At 37.7% G+C, this 13,847-nt stretch overlaps 1 protein-coding gene across 9 annotated transcripts in view; it reads right to left on the bottom strand.

Moving 5' to 3' along the window:
• EYA4 (EYA transcriptional coactivator and phosphatase 4) overlaps positions 1 to 13,847 on the bottom strand; it is a 204,861-nt gene that overhangs the window by 63,508 nt on the left and 127,506 nt on the right. For all 9 annotated transcript variants that reach the window (XM_042819569.1, XM_042819524.1, XM_042819515.1 and 6 more), the window contains exon 3: positions 12,799 to 12,848. In XM_042819569.1, coding sequence (XP_042675503.1) covers positions 12,799 to 12,848 — 50 coding nt within the window. The remainder of the gene's footprint in view (positions 1 to 12,798; positions 12,849 to 13,847) is intronic.

Below are 13,847 nucleotides of genomic sequence, written 5' to 3'. Positions count from 1 at the left end.
CACAGGGCCACATTTTCAAAGAGTAGTTCACCCAGCAGCTCCCTTTCCCACTTCTGATCGCTTCCAGATGTGATCAGTGCTTATGAAACCTTTGGTTCTAACAACATGATGATCTGTGCCATAAACAAATAACAAACACTTCTGAGGAGATGGCTAACAGATAACCAGCAAGACTGTGGCCACGCTTCCCTCATCACAACTTCGGCAGCACAACTGGTTGGGGTGACTTTGGCCTTTCCTACATCTCCATCCAGCCAGTGACTGGATCCTGAGGAACAAGCAACAACACTGATGATGGAAGGATCTCGCTGAGTCTTCAGTATTTCTAAGTAGAATTTCAGCAACAAAGACCATTTCTTTATTTACAGAGGAATGTGAATGTATATAACTGACAATCAGATCTGCCAGCTACTAGCCAGTTGCCAGTCTGTCCTTTATAAGAAACAGCCTTCAAAGTCACACAGCTTGCAGCACACGATTTCTAAGCTTCTCTGGGAAAACATCCCTCACTGAGTGACAGTATGGCTTTAACTGAAACAGAGAGAGGACTGCCTGGGTCCAGATATTAGTGCTTGGTCTGTATCTAAAACATTAATTGCAACACAAAAATAATGCCAGATTTACTCACGTACAAAAATACTTAAATAAATCTAAAACTGGAAAATTAGACATGAGAGGCTGGTCCTGTTGAAATTGCTGCAAATTTTGCAATTGGCTTCAGTGAAGCCTGAACAGCATGATATAAACATTAACTCACATTTTCATAACAAAAGAGCAGAGGGTGGGTTGTGTTTCTGACTCCCTGTTGAAATATCTGTTATGCTTCAAACTAGTGATTGAAACACTTAGTTCTTTGTCAGGGTATGCCCAAGGGAAAGAAATGCTTTCAGGTGTGCAGTACTGGAGTGATCATACCTAATTTCAATGTAATTTCTTTAGCCACCAGTATAGAGAGCCTGCAAGATCTCCATCCATCTCCAGAAAGGATAATCGTTGACTAAGAGGTGTCAAAGACATTGTCAAAATGTTCAATTCAAACTTTACATTTCAATGCAAACCTTCTGAATATTAGAAATACTAACACATCTGACTTCTAAGATGTCCCTTCAAAAATTAAAACTGATTTAAACCTTGGCTCCCACTGTGAAATTTCTGTAGTTTACCTCAAGTGGAGCACAGTATGTTTGGCTCCAAATCGTTTTGTATCAAAAACAATTTTTTCTCTTCTGTAATTGCGATCACAACAACATTCTAGGTTTAGAATATAAAATAAATAAATGCAACTTTCTCACGGCCTGATGTTTAATCTGTCTCACTGTTTAATTATTGTGATTAAGTAATAAAGTGTAGATATGCATAACTGTTCCAGATTGCAAGGTACACTGGATGCATTGCACACAATCCTTTTCATTTTGTCCAGAAGATGATGTCCTGATAAATGCACTCATGCTGGCTGATCTTTACAAATAATATTTAATGATTGCATTTAATTTCACTTCACTGTTTGATTTCCCCAAGTCACCTTACAACTTGAGTCCTAGAGAGCATGCAGTTTTTAATTTGGGGTGAAATAGGAGATTATTCTGAGAATCAATAAATGTGTTTAATTGGGAATTCTAGGACAGAATTCCTCTCATACTATCCCTTGGAGCTGTAAGAAGAGGCAGGTACAGATATGAAATGGGAACCCTCAGCTCAGCTCAGACTGGACACTGATAAGCAAGCTGTAGTGGGGGATACCCGCCGGTCCATGCAAGCACGGGACACGGGCAAGGACAGAGCAGTGGCTCCAGACACTCCATATTCTCCTTTCCCTCCCCACACACACCTTGCAGAACCAAAAACCCACATGTCTGATGAAAAATGTAAAAGATTTGCCCCTCCTTTATACCTCTGTTTGCTAAACAAAAAATAGCTTGACATCAGCAGGACTTGTGACATACAAATTCTACCTTTAAAAATTAGCATCTACACACTTCTGTCAAAGTCCTGAAAGAAAAAAGAGGTAGGATGTAACAAACTTTATCATAGTGTTGTTTTTTAAGCTCATGTGCATCTACACTGCAGACTTCCTGGAACTAAGACTCTAACATTATCACACGTAGCATAGATTGTCCAGTGGTCGCGAGCCTGATTAATGTTACAGAGCATGCAAGCAGAAGATGTTAATGTTAACACAATTGCTGTTCATAATCCAATGCTTCTGCTTTTCAGTAAATTTTGAAATGTTACTGTTCTGAAATGTAGTGGTATAATGAAACCCTAATGGAGATAAGTATGCTTCCCTACAACTATTTTGAGACAGTTGTCAAAAGCACTGCATTACTTGAGCATAGAGCCCTGCTTAATTTAACATATATAATTAGAAGGAAAATAAGATAAAAGCCTGAAATAACATGGGAATGAAAAGTCATCTCATGGCCAGCCACCTGCCAATTACTTCTACACTGCAAAGCAAAAAAAAAAAAACAAAAAAAAAACACAACAACCAAAACTCTAAAAACCATAAACATTCAGGGACCAGAGATTCTGCTGTAAATTGAAATATAACTGACATGAAATTTAGGAAAGAAGATGCTTTCTCTTTCTGCCATCTTCTGTGCTGGAGCCACACAAAAAACAATTCTGCTAAAAAGTCAATCCACTGAATTACTTTATTTACCTGGAGAGTGTGTATGCTTTTTTCTATAGAACTGCCAACATGTAGGAACATACCTTCCTACAGACTTGCTGCTGCAGTCGTGGGCCTCTCTTAAATGGCAGAGAAGAATCCCCTGTGAATTAGATTGAGGCCATCATATTCATTTTCACATATAACCAATTCCAGATTTGAACTTAGTTTTTTTTTTTTTTTTCAAAAGTGGAAGGCTAGTGAAAGACAAGTATATTTCATGCTTCAAGGGGAGGCAAAGTTACCTCTGCTCTAAAAATGACCTAAAGCAATTCCCATAGAAATCTGACAAAAATACAGACTCAGATCACAGTAAATTATATCACTTGGCAGTCAAACTGGAGAACTAAGTCCAGAATTGCCAACAAAAGTCAAGACACACATTTGGATATATGGAAAGCTTTGAGATTTCTAACAGAAAGGAGCATACACAGGCACCATTTGAGACTCATAAAGAACCTTATCAGTTTGAATGGAGCATGTAAATTCTAAGGATCAGATGTAAGGTGGTTTTTGTGTGTGTGTGTGTGTGTGTGTGTGTGTGTTTAAATAAAAGCATTCAACAGGGGAAGATAGAACGGACAGACCATCTGCAGTGTAACCACATAAAAGACCCCTGGGCAAATCCAACCCATTAGCAGAAGTGCTTGACAAATCTGCCAAAGAGCCAGATGCTGCTTATAGAGGAGACTCTTCCCTCCTTGTCATCCCGATGCTCTGACTTCTGTTCCCAAAGGGGGACAGTGATGAATGGTGGTCAGCTTAAACTGTGCGCAAAGATAGCCTAAGTCCTGTACTTCAGTTATCTTACAGTAAATAGACAAGACCAAGCCTGAAATAGTAAAAGAAAAAATAAAATTGAACACATCTATGAGCCATTTGTGCAACATGCAGATGCTAGAAAACAGAAAGCAAACTCACACATTTCCATGTGGACTTTTTATATAGATTTTCTTTTGTTCATTCTGCCGGTGCCCTACCATTTCTTTCTAAGGACTGATTAGGATCAGTAGGATGGCAGAGAGGTGATTTGGGTGCATTAAATGCTAGCACAGCATGCTAACTGCATTGAGTTAGTTAAGTACTTACAGAATACACAAGGTGACTGATGGCATTTAAAATGTGTCTGAAGAGGTTGTGAAATATTAAGCCAAAAAATTACACTTAAAAACAATTGAGAAAAAGTGATTTGTTTACATAGCAACATGTACCAATCTCTGAGTATGAATTTGTATCTAGCTGGCCAACTTTTTAATACCTACATTTCTGTATGAATCTCTTCAACTGGATTTGAAGTGTAAAGCAGGTTGAACTGAATACTTTTATGATTCAGGCTCACTGATAGTAAAAGAGGTCAAAGAAGGTGGAACAATGCCTGAATTAGTTCTCCTGTGTATTGCTGTAATATGATATGAAAGAGCAAAAAATAGACAAGGGATAGAGGGAGGGAAAAAGGGAAGGAGGAAGGGATGGAAGGAAGGAAGCTCGTTCTCATAGTGATTACGTGCTGCACTTGAAGAACTAATGTTGTAATTTTGCAACTCAAAGATCAGTTCCATTTTACAATAGAGTTCTGTGAAACTACTGACTTAAGTAAAATCCCTTGAAGGTGTAATCTATCCTATTTTTCATTGAAAATAGTGTGAAGCATTTCCCCTATCCAAAGACATGCCTTAGGCTGAAAAGTATTTAGCTGTGATTAATACATTATTTAGCTCAGAAATGCATGCACTTCTTTTCAACTCTCTGTAATTCAAGCAGACTGTGTAGGAAAAGTATCATGACTTAGCAGATCAACAAATTCAGTAAAAACTGCTCATAATAGATAGAGGCAGGAGGACAACAGAGAGGGAAAGGGAAGAATAACAAATGCTTTGGTATTAAATGCTCATCATTTAAAGGCTGCTCACACAAAGTCACCTCTGGGTGCAAAGCACCGCACTCTACAGAGCAACAACAGACTTGCTTTGCACAGAAATTAATTTCAGCCTGCCAGCAACTACTGGTCAGGCTGTGGCTGGCAATCCACAAAAGCCTGTCAGCAAGCTAGTGCATACTGTCTGAGCTACAACGCAACACAAAGTACAGACATAAAAGCAAGCTTAAATGCTACCAGTCTTTGCAGCTGGTTACAGCTCAGGTTGTACTTTGGGCCATCACCATTCACATCATGAAGTGAGTTGTGTTGTTTGCAGCTAGGGAGGATGCTAGCTCACCATCTGCACTGGTATCCAATCAGGTCAAAACAGATAAGTAACAAACTACCAGGTGTATGCCACACCACCAACATCACTTTTGGTCCTACTCCTTCAAGCACCTGCAGCTCCATCTACAGAAAGTTGTAAATAGCTGCTGTGGTTTCCTAAATTATGTTGTGCAACAGCACCTGCATATAAAATGGACATGAGATAGCAGTAAGAGAACTGCACCTCACACTGGTGTACTTGTGTTGCTAACACATTCTGCAGGGATGACTAAGATCTTCTAGTGAGTATTTCAATGCTCTGCTCATAAAATTTATGTTAAATTGCCCTTATACATTTTTGGTTATAAATGTTGCCATTCCTACTTGAGAGTTATCATTATGAGAAAGTTATTTTTAGTGTGTTTCTTACATTGAAAATAATGCAACAAAAATTTCAAAATTTTTATACGTAGGAAACATATAAAAATTTTGAAATTTTTGTTGCACTGTTTTCAGTTCTTCACTCATCCCCTTTTTGTGTTCAGTTGTTGGGGGTTTTCTTGGTACTTAATTGCCATTGATACAAAGTCATTGACACAGCTTCAGATCTTCATTTCAGCAAGCCTTTCCCAGCCCTCAGAAAGTGCACCTACATGCATTTATGTTGAAAGGACCTCACTGTCCCACTGTGTGGGATGGCAGAAAGCACCTACCAATATGACAGCATGTGTGACGGGGTTTCACAACTGGAGCTATCTAAATAACTTGTACTTTTGAGCAGACTCAGAAATCACAATGTGCTTTGGAGTTGAAATTATGTCAGAAATATTAATTATACAATTACACGGGGTGTTTCTAGTCCTCGTCAAAATTATCCACAAAACTACTTTTAATGCACATATTTGTGTATTTGCTTAGTAAAAACAAGGGGAAAAAAGAAAGCAGTTATTAAACAATTCAAATATAGGTGATTCACGCCAGTATTCAATAGGATTTTTCCAATTTACAAAATACACCCTAGAGAGCAGGAAAGACAGCACCTTTCTAAGGGAACAGTAAATAGAAGAAACACTTCTAATTTAAATTAGTACATTCAGCATTTTGTGTTTTCTACCCCATCTTCTCAATAAGACAAGGTCCTACAAACTGATCAATAAACTTAGCCTTGTTAAAATAACATGGCTATTTCTTACTTTATCTTATTTCCACATTTGTGGTTTTTTTTTTTAATTATTTTTAATAAAAGCTCAAACCTATTATGATTGGTTCTTCCATTCTAGTAGTATTAATCTGTATTAGTAAACTCTTACCTTTGCAGTATGTGATATTTCACAAAAAGTCTTGAGACAAACATAAAAATCTCCAGTTTGGTTCTACTGATGCCTCTGTTAAATTCTCATCCTATTATTTGTTGTTTTTTTTTTTTAAGTAAGATTCCAATAAATGTTCAAAACATATTTTTCTCTTATTGCTTTCACTTATTTCAAAATCTGACCAACAATTGATTTGTGTTAACACTGCCGTGACCTGGCTTGGCATCACAGAGAGAACGTTATTTGTAGTATAATAGAAAATATGTTATGCCTGATTTTAAGAGAAAAAAAATAAACAGGAATTTGTAACAGACTCAAAAAATATATAAAAAAATACATTAATTTTATTGTTAGAGCCACAGGGATCTGTTAATATAAACCATTCCAATACTTCTCTGTGATGTCATCAGTTACCATGTGTTTGCACTCTAAATAGATTATTGCAATTTCTGTAAACATATCATATATATTTTTAGAACTCTTTGGGGGCTTGATCCAGAGCCAACAAAAACCAATGGGCAGACAGTGACCAGCTTCAATAGCCTCTGAGTAATCAGAAGACCAAATTTCTAAAGCTAATGCATAAGAAGATCAGGGTATGGCAGGCAGAGAGACACCACAGAGACTGCTCCTAAAATAGGAAAGTCTTGTGCTGCCTGAAACTACGCTCCTGAAAATACAGCACACGTAGCAGGACAAGATACTTCTAGTTGCATCTGTTGTGTGATTGTCAGGGATGTTGTTTGTCATTCAATTACATATATCTGCACAGTCATCTCAGTAACTGTATTACTTTGATTGACTCAAACTGCTGAAGTGGCACACAGACTAAACACATGCACCAAACATTTAATAAGTAACAGATCTGTGTAAGACATTATTTCAACTGCAAGCTAAGCCTATGTGTTCCAGAATACAGACTTTGTGAGAAATCTTATTACACGGTGCAGTTATTTTAAAACTAGAAAATTGTGAAACAGTTTTTGCCAAACACTGTCTTAACTGAGAAGTCTGGGCTTGATCCTGCCAAACATTTCTCTTAGGTAAGATGTTTGTAACTATACTGGACTCCCTCTCATGAATGCAATTCATCTGCTGTCCCTCCTGTTGACTGAATTTCTTTTCCAATTCCTAACATTACTTATGGCAGTCTTTCAATTTCAACTTTGTTCTGTCTTTCCATAGAATATTTGCATTACAGTATCTGTTCATCTTTATAATTTGCCCCAAACCCACAAAATTCTAGCAGCTTGTCAAAAAGCACTTTTTTTCTGCCTGAATTATAATATATTTTTGTATGTATTCCCTTCTGGAACTGAATAGCTCCACAAAAAGAAAAGAAAGAAAAAAAAAAAAAAAGCAGAATCTTAAAAATCAAAATAAATGCACTCATCATCTTTGCTATCATCTTTGCTTATCTGATGTTCCTAGCTGGTCTTCTTGAGCTAAATCAGTAAATCAGCAGTACAGCAGGTAATTGCTGGGGGAGTCAGCATGGATACTCAGAAAAAGAATACACTGCCAATCAAAAGAAAAAGATCAGATAAATAGTATTTCAAAAGCATCTACCTTAATTCACCATGAGATGAATGTCACCTTAGGAGTCTAAATTAAACAGTCATCTCAATATCTCATTTCCTCAAAATGAAGCTCACATCACCATTATCTGCAGACTATTCATCGTGATGTACAGGAGCACTGTGCAACTCCCGGCTCTGAAACGTGACTGTTTAAATCATAGAATCGTTTGAGTTGGAAGAGATCCTTAAAGGCCATCTAGTCCCCTGCAATGAACAGGGACACCTACAGCTCTATCATGTTGCTCAGAGCCCCGTCAAGCCTGATCTTGAATGTCTCCTGGGACACGGCTTCCAGAACCTCTCTGGGCAAACCGTTGCAGTGTCTCACCATCCTTATAAAAATCATCTTGTGTCTAGTCTAAATCTCTCCTCCTTTAGTTTGAAACTATTTTCTCTTGTTCTATCACAACAGATCCTTCCTTCTTATAGCCCATCCCCTTCTTTCTTACAGCCCCCTTTAGATACTGAAAGGCCACTCTCAAGTCTCTCCAGAGCCTTCTCTTCTCCAGGCTGAACAGCCCTAGCTCTTCCAGCCTTTCCTCGTAGCATTATCCTCTCTCTAGTATAAATAAGTTTATGAGAATGTGGCTCATAAATAACAAATCTGTACCTTCAAATGAAGACTTTTAAGACATGAATGAGAATAAAATGAGGGAGTGTATTTGGCTAAACAACCCATCTGAAAACTTGGGAGACTGAGCTTGCCCATTTTTACTGCACAACCAATTTATTTTTTTCTGTTGCAACTACTGAAACGTGAATGACAATTTCCATAGCTATTGCTGGCATTTCTTGCTTAGCAGCTCAATTGCAAAGCTTCTCTTCACCATTTAATAACAAACATTTGTTTTTCATTTGATGAACTGCACATGAATGGGAAAGTACTGCCTGTCTCGCTCTCCTACAAACTCGTATGCAAAGGGCTGAGCATGTTCAAGCAATCCTGGGAGAAGCACGACAGCTTCATCGTTAAACCTGTCAGATAAGTTGTTTCTCTTAGATTTGAATTGAGGACTTACAATATTAGATCTGGTAAATATGGGTAACTGCTGGCTGGCTATTGATGTCAATACCTGCCTGAATTAAACAGCCATCAATCTTGAACTAAGGCTATGAAGGTCCTATTGAGCAAATTAGTATAAGTGAAAATTCAAGTGTGTTTTAGAAAGCCTAAATTGTTGAGTTAAACAATTTTGTTAATCTAGTTGTCTAGAATAAGTTGCAGTAGATACGCACTGTTTTCCTTCTCACTTTTGTTAAATTTTGTGATACCCATAGAAACCCATTTGGGTAATGCACTCAGTCGTAGCATGGCTCTTGTACAGCAAGTATCATAAGCATTGTATTCACACCCATGCCCCAAGACACAGCAGAACCAAACTTTTGTCTTATGAATGCAATATGAAGACTGTTGTAGACGTCGCTGTTATTCAATACCATCTATTTACTTGCTAATACATTAACATTAGCAAGAAGCAGAAGACGACTGCTAAACTTTCCCTTTGCAGGGATTTTCTCCCCTCTCCCTAATTCATTTTATAACTCAGTAATCTATGTATTTGCCAGATCTTGATTTGTGATGCCAATTTGGTCTTACAGTAGCCTGGTGACAGGTGACCTCTGACAGACATGGTGAAAAGGAAGACTGTGGTCTATTACTTTGGTAGCAATGACCTGTTCATCAAGCAATCTGTTGTCACAAGAAAGATGACATCCTGGATAATGCAGCCAAAACCAACATACTGTAGCTGACTGTGAACTGGAGGCTGGGAACCAGTATAAATCATTTTATCAGATTTCGAATCACATCTATTCTAGTGTTTAACTCATTTCCACAGCAGCGTCCTGGGGTATGAGGCTGTAAGCATAAACAAAAATCTCCATTATTAGAATTAAATGTGCTTCTCTGATTATGTGCGCAAAAAATGGAACTATAATAACTGTAAACAAGTTAAATTTAATGCATTGCACTGGATTTCAGTGATTCTTTTGATACAATTTACAAATACAATATACAAATATGCCAAATTAAATGTATGAGCTGTTCGGCATACTTGGGATCAGTCCCATTTTAAAGCATACCCACTACATAAGAAAATTAATAGCAGTGTATGTTTATAGGCTCCGAACACAAGGAATGTTCTTCCTAATCTTGCTAGTGCATTTCACACATGAGCAGAATGATAGAGTTGTCACCCATGCACACTACTTTTGTCTCATCAGATCTGTAGTATGAGAGTAGGCAAGTCTCATTCATTGCAAATTTTCTGGCTCCAGAAGACTATAAACATTTTGCACGCTTGGCCAGTTATCCAGAAGTGCAGGATGGATTTGACTTTTATTTCAAAATTATGTGGAAAGAATGCCATAATACTGTAACAGTCACAATGCCATCATAATACGCTTAATATCTAAACAATCTGAGATAAAAGTAAGTTTTCACAACCAGCTCATAGTGGTTTTGCAAAACAACTCCCAGGAGTCTTTAACAGAATTTGTAAGACTATGTCATTTGCGAGTTGCAATTTGTGACAGAGATCCATGTATGTTTTTGTTTGCAACTACAACTTGCCAACCCAACAAGACTCAATTCCTAACCACAGTTCCCTGTGTGTGTAAGCAGTTTACCTGTTGAGATAACAACCGTATTGTATAAATAACTGCTGGTGACAGTTGATGTTTACTGTGCATCTAACTGGATACTTCTGGAAAGCATTTTTTGATATGTTGCATAGGTTAATAAATTCCCTTCAGAAAAAAAAAAATTTACTAGTCACATCTGCAGTTTGAATGTTTCTTTCTAAAAGATGAACTGAGGCCAAGCAAGACAAAGAATCTGCTGATACACACATGTCACTCCAAGAATTCTCCTGACAAAGTTCCCACACCCAATTTAATTACTTCCCTACTGTAAAAACACTTTCCATCTGCATTTATTGTAATAGTTTCAAATCCAAAACCAACACACTATAAAGCTAGCTAAATAAATGAATGATATTGGCCTTAGGTCCTGAGCCAGGAGCTATTCTGTAAGGCTGTGTCTCCACCATTCATTTTTATGCTGATGTTTCATTTTATGTGCAATGTTTTCACTTAAGACTTGTTTAGAGAAGAATTACCTTGCTCCAGGCTTTCAAGTGTCATGTGCTGTGTGGTACCCCTAGTGCTGCTCTGCCAGAGGCTGGCAGAGATTCCCTGCAAGACCCATGTTGCATTTTGGATAAAGATGGGACAGAAATAGCCTGCTGCAGGCTGTACATACAGCATTCCACATATATAGGGCAGGAACATTAATTTCAACTTTATCTGCTGTATCCAGAAACTGAGGTTGTGGAACTTCAAATGAAAAGCTTTTTTTTCCTCAATGAAAAAAAAGAAAAAACTCCACCAGATTTCTCCTCAGTATTGACTATTTGTAATTTGGGTTCCCCTCTTGTACCTGGGAGACAAAAGGTTTTTGTTCCTCATACCTCGTATAAATAATTTAATTACAGTTCATAAGAAATTTCTTACTGTGCAGAGATAATGACAGTAGATCATATCTTATGTCCTCAGGTGTGTTGCAATATCATGGTGAGATGAAACAACAGCCATGGACTACTTTGTAATTTTTAAACACTTGAGTTATAACAGTCTGCTTTGGACTAGCAACACACTTGAAATTATACATGTGCACAAGTGGAGATTCTCTATGCCATCAAAGTACCTCTACCCTTTAAGAAACATGTAGATCTGGTGCTGAGGGAAATGGTTAGTGGACATGATGGTGGTGGGCTGATGGTTGGATTAGATGATCTTAGTGGTCTTCTCCAACCTCCATGATTATATGATTCTATGAAAGAAGAAAGACCTCAACTTTTATAATAAAATTTAAACCAAAGCAGTAGGACAGCAGATAAATTTCTCACTTAGAAATTATTAAATGAGAAACAAAGTACAAAATATGCCTTCACTGAATCCCAAAGCAAAACTGCTACTGACTTCCCTTGAAAATGTGTTTAGACATTGAATTTTGTATTCAGTTACATACTTTCAGCTCTTAGCAAACTAAATGAAAGTCAAGAATGTGTTCACAAAGGGCAGAAAAAGATTCTCATGGTGAGCCACAGAGCTCAAGCCACAGATAGATTGCCTTCATTATCCCAGGTGGCCCCAGCTCCAAGAGGACATGAAGATATAGCAAAGGACGGGATCTGAGGGCAAATCTCAAATTACTTAGCTTTTCTAAGTTTTAATCACAATTGTGTGACTTCAATGTTCTTTTATGGTTATCTCTTTAAATTAAAGCCTTTAAATTTTTGTGAAACTTCAAAAGTTCTTTGAAATAGAAGCAAAATGAAGACAGACAAAAAACACAGAAAACCACTAAGTTTGAAGAAAATCATCCACTGTGGCTCTACAGTTTACTAATCAACAGGAAGATGCCCATCTAAAACAATTAGTATTTCACCTGCTAAGAAACATGCATAAACATATTCACACACGCAAAATACAGAATTCAAATGTCTTCCCTTTTCTCCATGTACATGAATATAGCAAAAACAGTGTTTGGTAAGTTTTTTTTAAAGAATTTTTTTTAAAGTAGGGAATGGTCTCTTCCCTACTTACAAACCCAATGGCATGTTTTTCAGAAGTGAAAAAAGATTCAACAAAAGTAAATTTTTTCCAAATAAAATCAGAACTGTCTACACACAAAAAAATAAACACTTAAAAGTCAATACTCAAGTTTTCCCAAGGAAAGGGATAAAAGAAAAAAGTGAAATTTGATTAAATAGATTTCCCTATGGTATTCCATAGGATTTTCACTAAAATTGAGTGTGTTAATTTTGCATGACGGCACCATCTAAATCAGTAAACCATGATGCTAGCCCATATCTCTAACTGAGGGATGAAAACCTTCCAGACTGAATAGCAGTTAAAATTAACCTAGTCAATTTTCCTTTTCAAAGCAGGTCCTTCTCACTGAGTGCTTTCTGTCTGCATTTCAGCTCGTTATCACATCACATCACTATGCTGCAGGTAGTCGGCATTTGCCTTTTGTTACTGTACCTGGTGTTCGGAGGCTCTGACACATCTGATTCTGTACACGTTTTCTTTACCTGCAAAAACAAAGGATTTTCATAGTTACTCTCACTTGAAACAGAACTTCCTTGCTCACTATTCAGACACTTACATTGCTTAAAGTGGATGCAGCTCTGCTCACCGTGATCTCTATAAAATACTTCCCGCTTTTTACAGCAGCAGTATGCTGTACTAAACAGTGTGTTTCATTATTATCCCATGAACAGCTGCCAACTGCACTTCCCTAGGTTCCATTAGTATGTAAAATGTTCAGCTAAAATAGCTTGGGAGTAGCCCAACTGGGAACAAAGAAACCAAAGAACCAGGTTCCCCACTTGGAAACCAGAAAGCCATACTGTTCTCAGCAGAGTAAAGAAATGTTTCCCCAATTGATACAGCTTCTGTTTCCTGCTCAATCTCACAATAATAAACACCAGATTCTGGGGCAAAGTGCAGTGCTAGCTAAATAACTCATACATTAATTTTCATTTTGTGAATCTGCTGGTTGTTAAAAGTACGAGGGCTGCTCCAAAAGTAATGCCAACTCTTCTATGATGCCAGCCTAAGATGTTAGAAACAAATGTTGCTAGTATGACAGCAGAGGCTGAAGCTTCCCATCAATATTCCGTTACATTTTGTTGCCGTGTGACAGATGGCAGCAGAGAGACATCTGACAAAACAGTGTCTGACATGGAAGTGCACAGCAAGAAAAGCCTTGTCATCCAAATCCTCCATATGGAAAAATAGCACCCATGGATGTTCATCTACACTTACTGAACGTTTGTAGAGACCAAACAGTGGGTGTCAGCACAGTGAAGTGGTGGGTGGTGTGATTCAGCATTGGTGGCAGTGGGGCATCTTGTCTGATGCACATTTTTACAAGCACAGCATGCAGGCTCTTGTTCATCGCTGGCAGAAATGCAGAGCTAATGGTGGTGACTGCGTTGAAGTACAGTGTTCTGTAGCTAAGAATTTGCTCTATAAAATAGTGTTATTGTGCTCTTTGTTCATGTTGTAGTTTCCATGGAAATAAATAG

The sequence above is a fragment of the Centrocercus urophasianus genome, unplaced genomic scaffold, assembly GCF_019232065.1.
Source record: "Centrocercus urophasianus isolate 14NV4802_14NV808 unplaced genomic scaffold, USGS_Curo_1.0 seq_10, whole genome shotgun sequence".
In the NCBI taxonomy this organism is placed as follows: domain Eukaryota; kingdom Metazoa; phylum Chordata; class Aves; order Galliformes; family Phasianidae; genus Centrocercus; species Centrocercus urophasianus.
This window is presented reverse-complemented; position numbering and strand designations above follow the sequence as displayed.